General features: G+C 42.3%; 1 protein-coding gene across 2 annotated transcripts in view; it reads left to right on the top strand.

Moving 5' to 3' along the window:
* CEP89 (centrosomal protein 89) overlaps nt 1–22,153 on the top strand; it is a 116,292-nt gene that overhangs the window by 13,968 nt on the left and 80,171 nt on the right. For both annotated transcript variants that reach the window (XM_034788850.1, XM_034788852.1), the window contains 3 exons: nt 490–595; nt 7,870–7,898; nt 20,563–20,617. In XM_034788850.1, coding sequence (XP_034644741.1) covers nt 490–595; nt 7,870–7,898; nt 20,563–20,617 — 190 coding nt within the window. The remainder of the gene's footprint in view (nt 1–489; nt 596–7,869; nt 7,899–20,562; nt 20,618–22,153) is intronic.

Here is a 22,153-nt window from a genome sequence, read left to right on the forward strand (position 1 = left end):
TGCTGGTATGTAGTTGACAGGTAAAACAGCTCAGACAATACAATCTTAAGGTATATTATATTCTTGCTTCCCTAAATATGCACACAGTAATTTTATTGAACAGATTGAGATATATTGTATACATGTTTTATGTATAATCAGTGAGTTTAGATACTGTATGTAACAAGTGAAAGGTAAGGTGCTTTTACAGACTTAACTGGGCAAAACAGAGGGACCATTACCTTACTGTGAGCTAAGAAAATACCATAATTCCTTATCTACTGCTAATTACTGTTAAGATTTTCATGGATGTAAAGCTAAAGGAAAAAAAAAGTGGAAAATATGAACTTAAGACACTTCCTTGCAACGATCATTCTAAGGACTGGTGTGAGCATTAATGCTATAAATGTGTTGCATGCACTTGCGTGCCTGCAAATGTGCATGGATTGTTTTTAGGATGTTCTCTGAATTTCTATAATACAGTTACTTCTTTGTGATATTTTCATCCAGGTAAAGCTTCCAGTATCTTCTAGTGTTGATCTTGATGAGAATGAAATTTCATCCCATGAAGCTGCATTTCCGATTTTAGTAGACCAGTCAGATATACAAGTGGAAGGTAAACAAACATACTTTTAAAGTGATTTTTTCTACTTTTTAACCTCCCGGGGTAACTACTAACTGTGGTATGCAACCTATTGCTTAAATCAGCCTCAGTACCAGATGACTGGAGGATCGCTAATGTAATGCCTATTTTAAAAAAGTCCCCAGAGGAGATCCTGGCAATTACAGGCCTAACTTCCATGCCAGGCAAATTGTTTAAACTATAGTAAAGAACAAAATTATCAAACACATTGATAAACACAGTGTGTTGGGGAAGAGTCAATAGCTCTTTTGTAAAGAGAAATCATGCCTCACCAATCTATTAGAATTCTTTGGCCAGTCAGCAAAGATGGACCAGGGTGATCCAGTCAATATAGTATACTTGGACATTCAGAAAGTCTTTGAGACAAAGTCCCTCATCAAAGGCTCTGAAACAAATTTAGCAGTCATGTGATAAGAGGGAAGGTCCTCTCAGGCTCAGTAACTGGTAAAAAGATAGGAAACAAGGAGTAGGAATAAATGGTCAGTTTTCATAATGGAGAGAAGTAAGTAGTGGGGTCCCCCAAGGATCTATACTGGGACTTGTGCTGTTCAGTCTATTCATAAATGATCTGGAAAAAAAGGTGAACAGTGAGGTGGCAAAATTTTAGGACAATACAGAATTATTCACAATATTTAAGTCCAAAACTGACTGTGACGTTACAAAGGGATCTTGCTAAACTGGGTGACAAAATGGCAGATAAAATTCAGTGTTGATAAATGCAAAATAAATATAGTCCCAACTGTACATAGAAAATGATGGGATCTAAATTAGTTATTACTACTCATGAAAGAAATCTTGGAGTCATGGTAGATAGTTCTCTGAAAACATCTGCTCAATGTGCAGGAGCAATCAAAAAAGCTAACAACGTTAGGAGCCATTAGGAAAGGGCTTGATGATAAGACAGAAAATATCATAATGCCACTATATAAATCCAACACCTTGAATATTGTGTGCAATTCTGGTCGCCTCATCTCAAAAAATATATATATTAGAATTGGAAAAGGTGCAGAGAATTACAACAAAAATGATTACAGGTGTGGAACAGCTTTGAGTAGAGATTAAAAAGATTGGGACTGTTCATCTTTCAAAATAGATGACTAAGCAGGGATATGATAGAAGTCTATACAATCATGAATGGTGTGGAGAAAGTGAATAGGGAAGTGTTATTTACCACTTCACCTATCACAAGAACTAGGGGTCACCTGAGGAAATTAATAGGCGGCAAGTTTAAAAAAAAACAAAACCCATAAGGAAGTACTTCTTCAAACAGTGCAGTCAACCTGTGGAACTCATTGCCATGGGATGTTGTGAAGGCCAAAAGTATAACTGGGTTCAAAAAAGAATTAGACAACTTCATGGAAGATAGGTCCATCAATGGCTATTAGCAAAGATTGTCAGGGACGCAACTCCATGCTCTGGGTGTCCCTAAACCTCCAACTGCCAGAAGCTGGAACTGGATGGCAGGGGATGGATCATTCAAAATTGCCCCATTGTGTTCATTCCCTCTGAAGCATCTGGCACTGACCAGAGACGGGAGTCGTGTGTTCAGCAGTAACAGGAAAGAGCCACCAGAGTTTAATTTTCTCTTGCTCCTAGTGCAGAAAAAATAAGATTTTGATGTAAGTTTTATGTTTTTCTGTGGGTGCAGAATCAAAAGCAGTATTAGTTTGGAGGTCAGGACTGATAACACACAAAATGTATTTTGCAGTAGTTTGTATTCCATTGTTGCTTTATGATAGAACAAAAATTAATGTCAAGAGGTTCTTTGTATTTGCATTTCTTACAAGAAAATGTATTTCTAGTTATAAAATGGGTGTTGGAAGATATATGTCTAATACTGAAGTTTGTGTCTACAGTAGCATTATGTGTGCATTCTCCCTATCGTACATAAGGAATTCCCATATATAGAAGTTATATGCAGGAATGAGAGGTAAAATAATCTTCTCTACACTTGAAACTGAAGCAGTTTTAACTAGTATATACCAAACATGTTCCATTTTCATTTGATACCTTTTTGTTCAATGTTCCCGTTTAGCAACTTATAAAATAAGTTTTCTGGGGGAATGTAAGTGCTTAGAAAGAGAAGGGACTAACAGCACTTTCTTGAGCTAGACATAGTGTTGTCAATCGATATGCAAATTTCTCTATTCATCTGTGCCAGTGCACCTGAACCTTTTCTTACCATCACCCTATTGCCATGGAAAATAGGAGAAGGCTAATAATTTAAAATAATAATTTATAAAGTTCTCCCATCTCCATACTTGTTTTCATCTCTGTCCTGAAATGGTATTTGAAGTCTCCAAATGTTTATGCATAAATAATCCACTATACCACCTTCCCCTTAACTTTGCTTTCATTATACTCTGTGCCCTGACCCTCTTTTTGCTTATTCCTGTCCTATTCATGTGTCTGTGTCATGCCAAGTGACATTTGGTATAAAAAAAAACTTAAATAAAATTTAGCTGTAATTTGTGATTTTCTACTAAAGTTACTACAAAATAAATGAGTCGTAATCTAAGCCAGGCCTAAAATACAAAAGACTTGTGAATTAAAATATTTGGCAAATGTATTTTAAAGATAGTTGTGAGAGAAGGAATTTTAGTTATTAATAAGTGGGCTTAAGAGTGACTTTTTATAGCACTTAGAGACATCATCTAGTTAAAAAAATAACATTTCTGTCTCACAATATTTTAGCTGCTATTGTTAAAACAAATTCCTAAAATTATACCTTGAAAAGATTAGCGGAAAACATCTTTTTTTTTTTTTTTTTTCAAGTTGTTTGCTGTACATGTTTGGCAGTACTTTGTGTACAGTCATTTTCACCATTTACTCCGTTCTAGTCCATTTTCTCTGTCTGAGTATTCAACATGAAGAGAGAAGACATTTTTAAAATAAGTAAATGTGACTGTAAAAACTTCAAGAAGTGGCAGAGAAATTCATAGGCTAGTGTAATACTTGAGGCTACTCTTAAGTCTTATTTTTAAATTGACTAGATTTCTAGTTGCAAGTTTTCATTTAACAGTGTTGTTCCTATATTCCTCTCCAGTGATTTAAAACTGCCCAGTTTTGAACTAGGTTAATCAATTCCCATCCTGCTTTTGAGGGAGTAGCTCACGCATTTAGCCTAGAACCAAACACTACAGAACACTAAAAATTCTGGAGTACTAGGGAAGATTTAGCATATATACTAGATCAGTTAAAATGAATTGAACTCTCTCCCAACGTATTTTCATTATCTTTGTACAGGTCTGTCTCATCTTACACTTGGATTACGTTCCGCGGTCAGCGCGTAAAGCGAAAACCGTGTATAGTCAAAATTACATTGAGTGTAATGGCGGGCGGAATCGCCCGCACTACAGGAACAGTATTTAAATTTATTTTGCCGACCGTGTAAAGCTGAATTCACGCATGTTAAATGCACGTAAGATGTGACAGACCTGTAATTGTATTCTTTGCCTTCAAAATTTATAATACAGTTATCATAACCTCTTAGAGCTTAAAATAAAAATTTAGCTTTTCTTTCAATATAAACATATTATGCTGCCCTTCAGGGGATCTCAGTTCAGGTTTTCAGGTTGGTCCCACTCTTCTTGGACTGTCAGAGTTGGGGGTATCATTGGGGCAGCACGTTTAGAGTATCTAGCTGATGGAAAAAGAGAGTGCACTCAAGCAATGGCTTGCCTTTTTTCAGTCAATTCAAGAAGCAGCCTGTTAAGTCTCCTGATTCTGATAAGGGACTCCTACTTTTTTCCCCACAATCTCATATTCTGAGTTCTCCAGATCTGCAGCTCCAAGTGGTCACGAGGTGCTGCGTCTCTTCTACTCGGCTGGCATGTCTGTCCTATAAACTTAAGTTGACCTATGTTAGGTCGACTTACAGCCACCGCAGTAATTGCTGCAGTTGTTCATGTCCACATTGCCCTTCTTCTGTCGTTGTGTGCGTCCTCACCAGGAGTGCTTCTGCTGACTTAAGAGGGGTCACATGGGGGGCTGAGAGCCAGGGCTCTCAGCAACGTGTGCAGCTCCCTGCCGAGAGCCCAGCTGTCCCCCTGGGCTCTCAGCTCCCCACCGGGAGCATGGCAGTTGACTGGACTCTGGGTGCAAAACTCCTCACCGGGTGCAGCCATGCTCCTAATGGGGAGCTGAGAAGCCTGGTGCAGCTGCCCTGTTCCCGGCAGGGAGCAGAGAGCCCAGGGGGCAGCCAAGCTCCTGGCGGGGAGATCTGCGCCTAGAGTCCAGTCGGCTGCCATGCTCCTGTTGGAGAGCCGAGAGTCCAGGAGGCAGCCTGGATTGGAGCCGGGAGCCTGGGTGGCAGCCCAGGTTGGAGCTGAGACCAGGTAGCAGCCCAGCTGGAGACCTGAGAGCCGGTATTCTTGTCAATTTTACAGCTCCAGCCAAGCATGACAGCCAATAGATATAAGTAACACAGTGTCTACAGAGACACTGCATCACCCTAACTACACCAACTTAAGCCCTGTGCCTCTTGTGGAGGTGGAGTTGTTATGTCAGTGTAGTAGGGCACTTACATCAGCGGGAGCAAGCCTGTAGCACATATACTGACATTGGGTGCCTTACATCCACCTAACACTGTAGTTTAGATCAGGCCTTAGCATAGCTTATCTGTCTGAGGCTAGGTCTACACTGGGGGGGGGGGGAGGGGTTGACCTAAGATACACAACTTCAGCTACGCTATACTGAAGTCGGCGTATCTTAGGTCGATTTACCATCGTGAGGACAGCGGTGAGTCGACCGCTGCCACTCCCCCGTTGACTCTGCTTCCGCCTCTCACCGCGATGGAGTTCCGGAGTCGATGGCAGAGCGATTGGGGATCGATTTTATCGCAATCTGATAGATCGATCACTACCCGCCGATTCGGGGGGTAGTGTAGACATACCCTTAGGTACTTACAGAGACCTATTACTATTGTATCTATGGCCCTCACAATCTTATTTAGTCTCAGAATCTTAGACTGTCACAGAATTGTATTGGCCCTGATCAGAGTAGCAGTAAAATCAATGCCCAGTGAAATCAATAGGTGTGTAGTGGGTTAGCGGTGGGCCCTTCCCCTCTGGGTCAGTGGGAGGCCACTCCACCTCACTACATTAATGGGCGTTGCCTACAGTCAGGGAATTAGAATTCCAGTGTGGAGTGGACTCAGACAGGGCTTGTCTACACTATCAAATTTTGTTGACAAAACTTATGTCAAGTATCAGAGGGGTAGCCGTGTTAATCTGAATCTGTAAAAAGCAACAGAGGGTCCTGTGGCACCTTTGAGACTAACAGAAGTATTGGGAGCATAAGCTTTCGTGGGTAAGAACCTCACTTCTTGCATCTGAAGAAGTGAGGTTCTTACCCACGAAAGCTTATGCTCCCAATACTTCTGTTAGTTTCAAAGGTGCCACAGGACCCTCTGTTGCTTTTTACAGATTCAGATTAACACGGCTACCCCTCTGATACTTGACATAAGTTTTGTCAACAAAATTTGATAGTGTAGACAAGCCCTGTCTGAGTCCACTCCACACTGGAATTCTAATTCCCTGACTGTAGGCAACGCCCATTAATGTAGTGAGGTGGAGTGGCCTCCCACTGACCCAGAGGGGAAGGGCCCACCGCTAACCCACTACACACCTATTGATTTCACTGGGCATTGATTTTACTGCTACTCTGATCAGGGCCNTGTCTACACAGGCTCTTTGTCGACAATAAAGGGAAGGGAAAAGACAAAAGTCTCTCTTGGGGTGGAAGTTTTTTGTCACCAAAACTGGGCATTTTTCGCAACAAAAGTCCCACTGTAGTGTGCACGCTCTTGCTGTTTTGGCGACAAAATGCAGTTTTGGCAACAAAACTTGCCAGTGTAGACAAGCCCTCAGTTTAAGGAGATCCGGCTTTCAGGCCGGGCAGGCTATAAGCCATCTGTATGCTCTGGCAGCAATAAACAGTCTAGAGCTCAGGCCCTTAGGCAGGGCAGAGCAGCAAAGGTTTGGGGCTTGGGCCCTTAGGTAGGGCAGAGCAGCAAATAGTCTAGAGGCTTCTGGCCCTCAGGCAGGGCAGGACAATGAGCAGTCTGTGAACTCTGACCCCCAAGTAGGGGCAGGGCAAATAAGGAGTAAATAGTGTGAGAGCCCCAGCCCTCAGTCAGGGCATGGCACTAAATGGTCTATGGCTCTGGCTCTCAGTCTCGGTAGAGCAATACCGAGTCTAGGGGCCCAGACCCTCAGGCAGAGGGGGCATCAAACAGAGTAGGGGGCTCTGGCCTGCAGTCAGGGCAGAACAGTAAGAAGAGTCTAGGGGACCTGGCTTTCAGCTAGGGTGGGGCACCAAACAATTAGGGAGCTCAGAAGAGGGTTTCTCTGACCCCTGAGGTGGAGCAGAGCATTGGGCAGTCTATTGCCTGATGTCTTGGGTCTGGTAGACTGCAGACAATTGGAGGTATCTTGGCCTATTGTGGGGAGACTGCCACCCAAGCCCACCCAACTCCACTGGGTCCTAGACCAGGGTGTTAACAGTGGCAGAGTGTTCTACCACTGGGTCAGCAGGGAATCCAGCAGCAACACATTGACCACATTTCAGGCAGCAATGCGGCCAGACTGGAGTTGACTGTCCCTGGGCCACTTCCTCCCCTCCCCTTGGGGTGTACCTGGATCTGTGGGTGTTCTCCATCTCTTCAGGACAGGTAGTCAGCAGCAGTCCCAGCAATTCCTTGGTGTCTCAGTCAGCTGGCTTCTCCAGCAGCTCTGCCAGTCCTCAGCGTGGCAGGGCTCCCCTTTGATCTCCAGGCTTGGAAGGGGGCAGAATGCATCCGTCTCCTCCAGAGTCTACAGCTCAACTAAGCTCCAGGACCCGCCCTTTATACTTCCTGTCCTGCCTTTTGACTTCCGGTGGGAGGGGCGGGCACAGCCTGGCTCCACCCACCCAAGCTCAGAGAGTGGTCCCTCCTCCTCTGGCTCAGTGGGAGGCCACTCCGCCTCACTACAGAGTATTTCATTTGTGCTTTGGATGAGGTCCTAAAAGAATAGAAAGATAAGCTAGAGGAGGACAGCAATAAAACTTGATTTCTCCCACATTTCTGTTTCTGCAGTATTAGCTAAAATAAACACATCATATCAATATTATAGTAAAATGTCTGGATTATAATGGAAGAGGAGTTAATTTATCTAATCTGTGCACTCATTTGGGAATATTTATGGACTTGTAAAGATTTTTGTTTTGAATTGATTCAAAGACCATCTATTTCTTTTCCTTAACAGAAGATGAACCGCCTGTTTTGAATTTAAAGGTAAGAGTATGGTGAAGGGAATTATTACAATGCATTGTGAAAAAAAGTGTCTTCAGGGGTTGATTAAGAATTGATCTGATGAAAGTTACTTTGTTGTCACCAGGGAGCCTTTTACAACTGACCTACAGGTTAATGAAGATAATCATTTATTTTAAAAGATCCCAAAGCACATTATATGGGTCTCTATAAAGGGACCTCTTCACCCTTTAGTGAAATGCAACCATTGTTGAGGTGAAGCACAGCAGCAACGCAGGATGCAGAAACACTACATAACAGATTCACACAAGCACTAAGAAAGAAATAAGTGAAAATGCAAGGGGAATTTAGGGAGGTAGCATATAAAAACAAGAGACATATGTAAGTGGTAAAGTTCAGAATCTGTTCCAAGCTTCACCAAAGTTAAGGGGATTTGGTGTTCCTGAGCTAGAATTTGGCCAGGACACTGGATTTAACACTTCCTACTCTTGTTAAAAGTAATGTAGGCTCAGTGTCCCATAATTACCTTGCTGGGACTTTGGTTTAGTACCAGTGGAAGAAAAGACTGCCCCATCAAGCCTCCAATTTAATCATTTCTTCTTTGGGTGCTTGTCCATATATATTCCACTGTTGGGTGCACATACACCCAGTGCACTTGAGATGGATTCTTTTGGTCAGCAGTGTCATTGGCGGTTACGATTGTGCTTTGAATGTCTGCATGTCTCCAACTGAGTGCACAAACGATGGGGCAACCCCAGCCACCTTTTATTCCCTTCTCACTACCACTGGCTACAAGTCAGAATTGGCAGTGTCCAAGTTTCTTCATTCACTGTGCTGACTATTCTTTGCTATGTAAATATAAATATAGGTGCTTAGCCGTTAACCAGTCATTAGTGCTACAGAGTTTTGATAGTGTTCCTTTCTTTCTTTTAGAAGGAAATTCACTCCTTTGTTTACCTGGGAGTTAGGCCCTGTTGTGGGGTACATCATTATGACTGAACACAAATCTCCGGGTTTTAAAAATTGTCCTTCATATTAGGCTGTAATGCCTCTCAATGATGAGCACACCATTTGTTGATTGTGTCTGGGTGAGAGGCACATTACAAAAAGATGTGCTCTCTGTAAATTATTAAGAACCCAAGGAGCTAGGAAGTCTTATCTGAAAATGCTCTGGCTGAAAAGGTCAGTGCATCCTGGGACAGTGTCAGGAGTAAGGCCCTGCAGCTATGCCTGCTCAATCTTCCATCAGCCTACCGAGTCAGCCAGGCTGCCTGATGGACTGCCCTGCTTGACTGACTGAGGAACCTAGCAAGCTGGTTCTTAAGCCAGCAGTAGTTCACTGGCTGTTCAACACACGTCTGTGGATTCTCTGCCTCTCTTTGCTTGCCTCATTCCAAGACCTGCTCCTCCACTGCTTGAGCCTAGACCTTGCCCTGCCCCCAACCTCACTTCAGCCTAGACCTGCAGTGACATTCCCCAGGGTACAATCTGGACTGCTGAATAGCTGCATCTCCTGAGTTTTCCAACCTGGGATACCTTTTACACTGCTTTATTGGTGAACAGCCACCCCTGGCCAGTTAACACACAGCCTCCAGCATGTAACTTGCTCCCAGCTGCCCAGTATCGAGTGTTACTAGCTATCCACTCATGAATTACACTGCAGAAGAACAGCAGCAGATTTTCTAGTCCCCAGACTTTCCACCAGAAACGTGCATCTTGTATTGTCCAGCACCCTACTGAACAATGCAAGCTCATATAAAGTCTGTTATTTCATCAATGGAAAATGATATGCACCAGCTATTATAACAAATTGAGTTTCCCAATCCGAACAAACTGGTTTGATAAAACAGTGAAACACGTTTATTAAATACAGAAAGAAAAGAAAGATTTTAAGGACTACAAGTAATGATTGGTCAGGATTGGTTACAACAGAAATAAAAGATAAAATGTGAGCTAAATGCCTAATTTAACAATCTAAGTATATTTAAAAGCAAAAAGTAAGCTTACAGCAGTCTTTATTGGCTGAAAAGCCTTTTAGACAGGACTTCCCATCCCCCAAGTTCAGTTCTTTGAGTTGTTGATGTCACGAGCAGAGATGGAGGACAGTGAGGTCAAGCATTTTTCTCCCCTCTTTATAATTCAATTTGTTGTGCTAGAAACATCCTGGCTGAGTCCTGGTGACAAACAGTGCCTTTTAGATGTGAGGTTTGAACTGTTATTCCCGTGCCAGAGAATGGTCACATAACTAAGTGATAGCCCACTTGACTTTGTTAATACCTGTCTGGGGATGCCAGTGTGTCTTTGTCTCTAAAGAATTGGTTTGGGCCTGCCTTTCTAAATCTGGAATGTGTTACAACAATGTTATACAGTAGAAACTTATAACTTTACATACAATAGCGATACACATGTTTAACCAGGACAGTAATATGCAGCAGATTGAGTTTTTAAATTATATCTCACAAGGCATACTTTGTACAAAATTTATCATAGTCTTATAAAAGGGGTGAACTTAATGGTGTAGACTGCCACACTTGCCCAGCACCCAGCCTTGTTCCAGTCTTGTTCCAGTGTTGCTGCTGCCTGGGAACCCATGCTGCTCCTGCCTTTCCTGACTCCAGCTAATCTGGTTCTGACCCTCAGCCCTAGTTCTGTCTCAACTCTTGGCTCTGGCATTTGGACTCTGACTTTGGTTCTGACCTCCAGCTCCTATTCCTGGCTCTGACTCTACTTTGACCTTGGGTTGTGGCCTTGGGGGGGAGGGATAGCTCAGTGGTTTGAGCATTGGCCTGCTAAACCCAGGGTTGTGAGTTCAATCCTTGAGGGGGCCACTTGGGGATCTGGGGCAAAAATCAGTACTTGGTCCTGCTAGTGAAGGCAGGGGGCTGGACTCGATGACCTTTCAAGGTCCCTTCCAGTTCTAGGAGATAGGATATCTCCATTAATTTAATTTAATTTAATTTAATTTAATTTAATTTGGACTCCAATCACTAGGCCTGGCCGCCTGCGACCTCTTCCCGATAGGCAGCAGCTTCTGAGCAGTCATCGTATAAAAGTACTCCCATTGTGTCTTCAACTTGTGAAGTCAAAATAAATGCTTCTAAAAAGCCATCCCCCTTGTCTGGTAAAATCACAAGGGTTTAGAGGAGAAAGGAGTACCAAGTCCACACAAAAATTGGATCTCACTCTCCTTCACCAGGTCCTTCCTCAGGGAGCCATAAATCCTCTTGAACCTCAGGGGAAAAGGGTAGCACAAGGCGCCAGAAGGGTCCCTTTGACCCCGGTAAGGCACTAGTCACTGTGCCTCAAGACCAGCTCCCTTGATACCACTTACATGCCCCATATCATCCTCCAAGTCCTGAGGCCCCTGGTACCATGTTTCTCATACTGACGCCATCTACTCACCTGTTTTCGTGTTTGGTACAACATATTTGGTACCAAAATTGTATATAGCCTCAAAAGACTCACTGGTCTTTTTGGTACTGGGATCCCCACTGTTGCAGTACTGAAGCTTCCTCCTTTGGCATCGACTGTTGCTACAGTATGGGAAATGAGGACATCAATGGTACAGACCAGAGCACCATCGGAAAGTGCTTTCAGCACACCAGCTGATACAGCCTCTCCTCATAGGGAGGACTATTCATTCTCCTCAGGTACTGAGGGCATTAGAGAGTCTTCACTGGTTTGTTCCCTGAAATCCAGATATTCAGGCCAATTTACACCTGAGAGGGAATGAAGGGATGAGTTTTATTACTCTAGGCATTGAAGCTCAAAGAGGCTCAAAGTAGTCCTTGGTATCGTAGCTCTTGGCCATCTACCCTTTATGCCTATCAGCAGCCTTGGACTTATTGGGCTCTCTGGAGGATTCACTAATCTAGAAGACCAGTGTCTGCTTCTCAAATCAGGACTAGTTCCCTTTCTCCACTGCACAAGGCGGCTTTACAACCAGCTCAGTCTGCTCCTCCGTCAACTGAACAGGCTGATGGCTCAGATGAAGAGAGTCTCAGTCAGAGGACCATCTTTCACCAGCCCATATGTCCCCATCATTTCTGGATGAGGCTGTACTTGTTGAGTTATCTGTGTCAATGAGTATAGCCTCAACAGTTTATGACAAGATGTTACAAGACTTGTTACTCAGAATGGCTAACATGCTGGAGCTTCCAGTTGAGGTAGTTCAGGAAAAAATAAATCACACAAGCGCCTGCTCATCTTGCACACCTCGGTACCTGGACATCTTGCAATACCCATCAGTTAGGGACTTTCAGAGCCAGCTAAATTGCTCTAGCAGACACCTGCCCCTCTGGTACCAATATTGATGAGAGCAGACCATCACTACCAGGTTTCTTCCTAGGGCTTTGGGCATATCCCACACCAGGTTCAGTGGTGGTTATGGCATCAAATGAGAGATCACATTAAAACAACACCAAAAGACAAGGAAACCCCCCCCAAAACAATTTTTTTGATGGAAAAATTACTTCACATCATGCCTCCAAACGAAAATCACCAACTACCAAGATCTTTTGGTTAAATATGATTAACTGAAGTCCACCTGCCCTGGACCAGGCAGGGAGCTTGGGGGTCAGGGACACGGGCTCTCATCCCCGCTGCAACCTGGGCAGGTGGAGGGTCTGCCACAGCTCCCACAACTGCTTGGGCTGCCCAGCTGGGCTCCACGCTGGCCTGGTCGGGGAGCAGAGCCTCCGGGGGAAGAGGAGAAGGGGGTGGGGTCCGTCCTAGTGAAAAGTGGGAGGGCCCTGCCTTCCTGCCCCCCTCCCCCTGGTTCCGGCACCACTGTTCCAGACCTTCCCACATACACCTTCCCTTTCACATTTCAGGGACTCCTCTCACAGGAGATTGCTGCATCAAGAGGTGCAGTCATTTCTAAATGTCGGAGCTGTGGAAGAAGTACCTCAGGAACTCAAGGGGAAGGGACGTTATTCTCATTTCCTTCTGATTCCCCCCAAAAAAGTGTCCAGCACCCTATTCTGGTTCTGAGACAACTGAACACTTGCACCCACAATTTCAAGTTAAGGATGGTAACTCTGGCCTCAGTAATTATAACTCTAGTTCCAAATGACTCGTATGCAAATTTTGATCTCTAGGATTCTGATATTCATATATATAGCAAACTACCAGTACCAGGCAAATTAGTTGAAACAATAGTAAAGAATAAAATTGTCAGACACATAGAAGAACATAAATTGTTGGGCAAAAGTCAACATGGTTTCTGTAAAGGGAAATCATGTCTTACTAATCTATTAGAGTTCTTTGAAGGGGTCAACAAACAAGTGGACATATTGTACTTAGATTTCCAGAAAGTCTTTGACAAGGTCCCTCACCAAAGGTTCTTACGTAAATTAAGTTGTCATGGGATAAGAGGGAAGATCTTTTCATGGATTGAGAACTGGTTAAAAGACAGGGAACAAAGGGTAGGAATGAATGGTAAATTTTCAGAATGGAGAGGGGTAACTAGTGGTGTTCCCCAATCATAAGACCAATCCTATTCAACTTATTCATAAATGATCTGGAGAAAGGGGTTAACAATGAGGTGGCAAAGTTTGCAGATGATACTAAACTGCTCAAGATAGTTAAGACCAAAGCGGAGTGTGAAGAACTTCAAAAAGACCTCACAAAAACGAAGTGACTGGGCAACAAAATGGCAAATGAAATTTAATGAGGATAAATGTAAAGTAATGCACATTGGGAAGAATAACCCCAATGATACATACAATATGATGGGGGCTAATGTAGCTACAACTAATCAGGAACGAGATCTTGGAGTCATCGTGGATAGTTCTCTGAAGACATCCATGCAGTGTGCAGTGGCAGTCAAAAAAGCAAACAGGATGTTAGGAATCATTCAAAAAGGGATAGAGAATAAGACGGAGAATATCTTATTGCCCTTATGTAAATCCATGGTACGCCCACATTTTGAATATTGCGTACAGATATGGTCTCCTCATCTCAAAAATGATATACTGGCATTAGGAAAGGTTCAGAGAAGGGCAACTAAAATGATTAGAGGTTTGGAACGGGTCCCATACGAGGAGAGATTAAAGAGGCTAGGACTTTTCACCTTGGAAAAGAGGAGACTAAGGGGGGTATGATAGAGGTATATAAAATCATGAGTGGTGTGGAGAAAGTGAATAAGGAAAAGTTATTTACTTGTTCCCATAATATAAGAACTAGAGGCCACCAAATGAAATGAATGGGCAACAGGTTTAAAACAAATAAAAGGAAGTTGTTCTTCACACAGCGCACAGTTAACCTGTGGAATTCCTTGCCTGAGGAGGTTGTGAAGGCTAGGACTATAACAGGGTTTAAAAGAGAACTAGATAAATTCATGGAGGTTAAGTCCATTAATGGCTATTAGCCAGGATGGGTAAGGAATGGTGTCCCTAGCCTCTGTTTGTCTGAGGGTGGAGATGGATAAAAGGAGAGAGAGATCACTTGATCATTACCTGTTGCTAGGTTCACTCCCTCTGGGGCATCTGGCATTGGTCTCTGTCAGCAGACATGATACTGGGCTGGATGGACCTTTGGTCTGACCTAGTATGGCCATTCTTATGTTCTTAATTCTGGCCACAGAAGATATCTGACATCTCAGGTGGGCAGTGCCTACTATCAGGATGCTATTATTCAGCCTAGCAACAGCACCCACAGTAGTCATGAAATGCTTAGTCCAGGAGACAAGGAGTACAGGTGTTTTCATGTATGCATGACTGTCTCATTTTTGGAAGATTGCATAGAAAGTAACAGACTCCATTCAGTGTACTCTGCATCTTTTTGCCTCTTTTGGCCTAAAATTGAACAGAGAAAAGTCAATACTGACTCCAGCTCAAAAGGATAGACTCTATAGAACAATGAGACTCCATGTTGCCACAAGAAAGATTTCAAGTCCTACTACACCTATCTGCCCACCTACACACTCACTCTAGGATATTGTCAAGAAATTGTCTCAGTCTGAGAGCTTACATGGCCTCTTGTACCTATGTAACTCAGCATTCCAGACTTCAATCTCATTGCATGTAAGGGTAGTTAAAGTCTGTGTATTGGCCAAGCACACTTGGATATGTTAGTATGTGTTCCATCAGAAGGCCCATAATCATTAAATTAGTGGAAGGATCCTCTGAAAGTCTGTGAGTTCAAAGATGTTAGTGATAATGTCTCCACACTAGGATGAGGAACCCATTTGGACAATCTTCAAACACAGTATACTTGGACTTCTGGAGAAACATAACTCCACATAAGTATCTTTGAGCTAAAAGTCATTTATCGGGCATGCACAGCTTTCTTCCTGCTTCTGAAAGGACTGATAATTCAAATCATGATGGACACTATTAAAGCCATGTTTTATATAACAAGCAAAGGGGAGCAAGATCCACTCCTCTATGTCAGGAGGCTATATATATAGATAGAACTTTTGTATCCACCATGAAATTACTCTGATAGCAGTACATTTGTCAGGATTACAGAACTTTATGACAGATCACCTCAGAATACAATTTTCAAGTGACCACAAGTGATCAGTAACAGCATAATCCAAGACCTATTTCTAAAGTGGGGTTATTACACCATATACCTCTTTGCCACCAAAGAAAATGAGAAATATCAAAAGCTCTGCTCCAGAGAGGACATAATTAGGGATTCTTATCTGATGCATTCATGATAACATGGTCCCTGGGCTTTGTCACAGTTTCAGGGCAACTGTACCTGTAATTCCCTCTTTTGATCCACCAAGGGCACATATTTTAGACTTTTGGCTCTCAGACATTGTCTCTCATGGGCAGAGACTTGTGTCTCACTCCTTCCTGACCACGAGTTTTAAGGCTGCACAGATCCATGCCTTGCACTGTGATAGCCCGAGCAAGCAGACTGCCTAAAAAGCCGGCACCTGTGCTTTGCTTTCTCTCTGAGGTAGCTCTGACCAGTGTATTGCCTGCAGTTGTAAGTTACCATACATCTCCTTCTAAGCAAACACATTTATTCTTAAGGTAAATGCATTACAGAGAAAATATGTTGAAAACAGTAAAATAACCTACAAGCATGCTAAAAAGCTTACCTGATCATCCCTACCTCAAGCTCTGGTAGGTGCCAGTCCTTCAAAACCTACAGCTGGGTTTTCCGATGGTTACAGGTTCATCTATCTTAGAATCAGAGCAACTGGGCTGATCAGCCGTTTCTTTATATAGCTCAGGTCTTTGATCTTGGCCTTTTATATTAGGTAATCACCAGACAATGGCGCTCTATTCAGGGCATAGTACAGAAGGCTGGGTTTTTGCATAACCGTAGTTGGGGAATTTGCTTTAACTGTTCCCTAGGGATTCCTCAGGAAATCCACATAATTGTCCAAAAAGTTCATACTTGTGTGGCGCATTTTCAGTATATTCTTTTGAACTCTCAGGTTCTACATCTGTTCACATCTCCCCGTTCAAGAGGTTACGTACAATCCTGTCCCACAATAATACATAAACTTAATACAATAAGGTCTTTCAAGAAATTGCCATAATTGTCAGAGGTCTGATGTACACTTATCCTCCTGTTCCATTAATCCTGAGTGTTCTCAGAAAGCCTAGGCAGGACTCAGCCAAAATGAATATGGTAGCTCCAGCATGGCTGAGACAGTTCTGGTACTGGGATCTAAACAATCTCTCCATCCAAATTCTGATACAGTTGCCTCTCCAGGCAGACATAATATTGCAGAGATACAGTCAAATCTTCCATCCCATTCTACGCACTCTGAACCTCACAGTATGGATGCTGTCTGGCTGACCTCCGTGGAAAGATACTGTTCATCTGAAGTACAAAGCATCCTAATCCATAATAGAAGACTCAACGAGGTGTGCTTATGCAGCTAAATGGAAGAAATTCACTGCCCAGGTGCAATAACGGCAGTATCCCTATACCCATCACAGATACTAAACATACTGGACTACCTTCTCTCTTTAAAGAACTCTGGACTGTCAGTGAATTCCCTGAGGATCACCTAGCAGCTATCTCACTAGCAGCAGTTTTCCACTCTCCAATTCAGGGGTATTTCATATTTTCACACCCTACGCTATCTAGATTTTTGAAAGGCTTTTTGTTGGTATGTCCCCTAGTCATTGAGGCTCACCCTCCTTGGGATCTAAATATTGTACTAATGGGGTTAATAGGCTCACCTGTAGAGCCATTGGCAACATGTTCCCTGTTTTATCTTTCCATTAAAACAGCTTTCTAGTAGTAGTAAACTTGACCAGAAGGGTAGAGGAGATACAGGCAGTCATGGCAGGACCCCTGTGTGATTGGTTACCCCCCACTCTGGGGTGCCACGTGATGTACTGAAGTCCGAGTGAGCCCACCCATTCCACAAGCCTGGGCTCCCTCACCCTCTCCTGCTGTGCCAGGCCCTCAAGCCTCCTCTAGCACACACACAGGTAGGGACACACCCTTCAAACCCAAAATTGTATCGTCTTGTGCTGCACATAAAGCTGTACAGCATAAGCTCATGAAATTCGCTCTCTCCCTCAATGTGGAAGAAGATATGCACAGCTTTTTGCCCCCCCACCACCCGCACTATGAATCCCACAAACTGGGTTTTAGCATAAACAAAGCAAGTTTATTAACTACAAAGGTAGATTTTAAGTGATTATAAAGATTAGCAAACAGATCAAAGCAGATTACTGAGCAAATAAAACAAATGTGAAACCTAAGCTCAATACATTAAATAAACTGGTTACAAGTAGTAATTTCTCACCCTAAGTGTTGTTTTAGGTATTTCTTTCACAGGCCAGACACCTTTTTCAGCCCGGGCTCAACTCTTCTCTCTCTCTCCCCCCTTGCCCCTCCTTGTTTTTTTTAGATGTTCTCAGCAGTCATCCTGGGCAGGGATTCAGTGAAGAATGAGTTCTGATTAACTCACTTCCCTGCCTTAAATAGTATTTACATATGGTGGGAATCCTTTGTTTCCCAGTTTGGTCCCCACCCTCTATTAGTGGAAAAATACTAGTAGGCCAAGTTGGGGTCCAGTACCAGGTGACATGAGCACATGACCCTGCAGTGTCAAAACAGCATCCCAGGAAGCTTCTCAGGAAGGTGGGAGATTAGCATCTTCAAAGTCCTATTGTTCTCCCTAATGGGGAGTACATTTGAGTAACCAGCCAGACTGATTGCGTTTTGTCTGGTGGACATTCCCCAGGTGCAAATATTTTTGTAATTGATACATAGTCCATATTCCTAACTTCAGATACAGAAATTATACATGTAGAAAATAGGATAATCATATTCAGTAAATCGTAACCTTTCCAGTGATACTTCACATGACCAATCTTGCATAGAACACATCTTAGTTAGGCCATATATTATATCATCTCTGTGAATAATATGGGGTGTAGGGTCACACCCCATATACAATTTTTCATAAAGAGAGGGTATCATTGAAACACCAATTGCAGTGATCCCTGATCGTAACTTAAATCTAGTCATCCATCTACCTATTCTTCCCCTAAAACTACATTCAAATAAAAGGCAAGGTGTAGCTTTTCACCCTAGATGGTCTTAGAGCCCTTGCTTTCTATATAGATAGAACTAAGTCACTGAGCATATCCCCCAGATTATTCATAGTTTATGGATACCGGGCTAAAAGACAGGTATTTCAACACAGTTTCTGACTGGTTTTCTGCTTGTATCTAGCTGTATTATGTATTAGCAAGATAGACCCATTTAGGAGACTGACAGCTTACCCTACTGGGGCACAATAGAGTGAGCACTACTACTGGAGCACTGTGTTGTTCCTGTAAGAAAAGTTCCCATATTGGAGATAGGTAGGGCAGCTATTTGCGGAGCAGTACATGTATTCACCCAGCATTATCCTGTAGTGGAGGTGTCAAGGTCCGATGCTAATTTTAGTGGAGCTGTCCTACAACTGCTATTTAGGTAGACTCCTAGCACTCACCTCCTGTGATCTAGGTCACTGCTTCTGAGTTACCAACTGTGGAATATATATGGACAAGCATTGAAAGAAAAGGAAACGTTTACCTACTTGTAGCAGCTGTGGTTCTTTAACATGTATTGTCCATGTATATTCCACGACCCATCTCTCTTCCCCGCTGGTATGAAGCCTGATAACACCTTGATTCTGTATTGTCGAAGGACCTGAGGGGCTGTTGGGATTGCCCCTCCCTTTATGTGCTTGGTAGGAGGCACGAGGACTCTCAGGTCAGCCCCCAAAAGACTGCTGGCCAAAAGAATCCAAACTCGAGTGCATTGGGTGCATGCGCACCCACGAGTGAAATATATATAGACAACAAATCCAGAAGGAACATAGCTACTGTAAGGTAAGTAACTGTTATTCCTGCAGAATCTACAGGCAGTCTCTTGATCCAGCCCTATTCTGCTTTGCTTGACAGGATCACAGCACGACTTAGTGAGGCTCTTGTACCTTCACCAGCACTTTGTTGAGTAAGGGAAACAAATTCAGAGTTTTTAGCTTCCTTCTCTTCCCTGTATAGGAGTTCTCCACTCAGAGTACAGTGAAACCAATTTATAATAGCCACCAGAGGACTCTAGATGTCTGCCATATGACAAAAAACCCAACTGTATGCCTTGACACTACACTTTCATTTATACACTTTTAAGTATTATACTAATACTTAAATGAGCAAATAAACCATTATTCGCTGTCAACGATTAAAAAGTTTAACATATTTAATCTTCCTTCTCATCTGAAAAATATCCCTAGCTTGAAAGCAGTTTCCATTTCTGATTGCCTTAGCAAATTGACTATAATGCAATTTACACAGTTGGAAAGATCTATGGGTGGCCAGAAATGAGTGAAACAGCTGGCTACTTACTACTTCGTGAGGTATGAAGGAGGTGGGAACTCTCACAGATTTTGCCAGTAAATAGTATTTTACCAGGTGACTGTGGATAGAAACTGGCCTTTAGCATTGCTTTCTTTGTAATTTAAGTACTCAGATACTACAGTGTGGTCGCTATATAATTATCTAGGTGGACAGGTTGTATATAATGAAATGTTTGTTTATAACTAGATACAGATTACTTACACTACCACAGATCAAAGTAATTTAGGTCCTAATCCTCATAGAAGCTGAGTGCTCTCAACTCCTTTGAAGTCAGTGGGCCAACAGACACTGTTGTCTAGAAAATTCTAAGTTTTGAGTCCAAGGCATGTGCATCATGCACAGAGTGTATTCATGTAGGCAGTAATCTCAAAGGACTGTAGCCACTATTGTAAGTAACCATTGTTTCTCTCCTCCTTTTCTTAAAAAAAAAACAAAAAAACACCCCCCCTTTCTTTTATCAATCAAGTAGTGAGGAGAAATGTGTAAGTGGCTATACCTCAGCCTAACTAGTCAAGCACTGCTAATACTTAGTTTTACAAATAGGTAAACTGATGCACAGAGATATTAAACTGACTTGCAGCAGGGGTAATGGAGGCAGTGACAGAGTCTGTCTCTATCTAAAAGACCACACTCCTCCCTTATACTTATGGTTTCTTTTGTCATCCATTTAATGAGACAAAATATTCATTACATAAAAAGAGACTAAGGGCTACAAAATTGTAATGATAAAACTTGGATCTTAAATGTTTGATAAATAATGTAATTTTTGTGTTGACGGTGAGGTTGTTAAAATAGAAAAGGATAACTGTTACAGCAAATTATCTCACATTATTTTGTGTATTTGCTAGGAGCAAAAACTGGCAGTTGAAAATCCACTAAGCGAAAAGCCTCCACCATCCCCAGGTACTACTCTTGTTTTTGACATAATCCCTAAAGTGAAAGGTTTAGAATAAAGTACATTAAGAGATTTTTTCTGCTTTTACACAAAAAGCAAAAGTTATATATTTGAGGTACAAGAGATAGAAAATGTTGAATACTCAGTGATATGTACAAAAGCAGTAACTCCAGGCTTTTCATCACATGAATTATTTATATTTGTTTTTATTTTCCAAATGTGAATAACATGAATGAATTTTGGCTGAATATGATTAATTTAGTTAACGATCATAGGCACTGAAGAGGATTTATTTTCATAGCATGTCTGCTAATAAATTAAAGATTATTGTTGTAGCCATGTTGGTCCCAGGTAGGAGAAAGACAAGGTGGGTGACGTAATACTTCTTTTTGGACAAACTTCTGTTGGTGAGAGAGACAAATTTTCGAGCTACACAGAGCTTTTCACAAAGTGATCACTCTATATCTGACCTATCAGTCCTCATCCCCAAAGGAAACCTGCACAGTACTTTCAAAAGATGAGATTTGGAGCTTGAATTCAAAGCTTTGCTAGACACTAAAAATCATGGTATTAATAAAGACACTGGATTTATGGTTTATTACAATAATCTGTAACCCACTAACCCCTCTTTTTGGCCTATGACTCCAAAGGTGTTAACAGGCCACTTCACCTTGAATGATGTCTTAGATTATGCATCTGAAGAAGTGGGCTGTAGCCCACGAAAGCTTATGCTCTAATAAATTTGTTAGTCTGTAAGGTGCCACAAGTATTCCTGTTCTTTTTGCGGATACAGACTAACACGGCTGCTACTCTGAAACCTTAGATTATGTGTTAACTACTTATGCTAAATTATCTATTTGATCTTGTATGTAGGTGTGACACTCTTAATACCTTTCTCAAACCTAAAGAAGAGCTCTGTGTAGCTCAAAAGCTCGGCTCTCTCACCAGCAGAAGTTGGTCCACTAAAAGATGTTACCTCACCCCCCTTGTCGCTCTAATAAATTAAAGAGTCATCGTAGGTGTCAGGTATAAAGCATGATATTTGCCAGACTTCCCAATGGGAGGTCAGGTACAGAATTAGCCGTTAACAGAATATAAAGCCAATAGTGAAAGGCGAAAGGAACTTGGAATTAAAGAAATTCATAATACCTAAGCATCATTATTTACCTCATGAGTCTTGGAAATCTTCATCTTTGTGACATGCTCTAGGAGATCGGAATGAAAGTCAATATTGTAACATTTATCCTTCCCCTTCTCCCCAGTCACCTAAGTTTTGTGTACACTTGAGAATTTTACCAGTGCTACTTGCACCAATGTGACTGAAGTGGTGTAAATTGCAGTGATGCAGCACATCCACACATGGCATTGCCTTCAGCTATTGCCGAGTCTATGGATTGTTGCATCTAACCAGCAATTCCAGGCACAGCTCCGTGGATCTTCTAAAGAGATGTATAATGTCTATGGTATATTTACGTATGTTCAAATTTATGATTTTTCTTTTGTTTCCTTTGAAAGGTTTTTCCTGTATAAAAAGCTGCTGTGCC

This window comes from Trachemys scripta, chromosome 13, assembly GCF_013100865.1.
Source record: "Trachemys scripta elegans isolate TJP31775 chromosome 13, CAS_Tse_1.0, whole genome shotgun sequence".
In the NCBI taxonomy this organism is placed as follows: Eukaryota; Metazoa; Chordata; order Testudines; family Emydidae; genus Trachemys; species Trachemys scripta.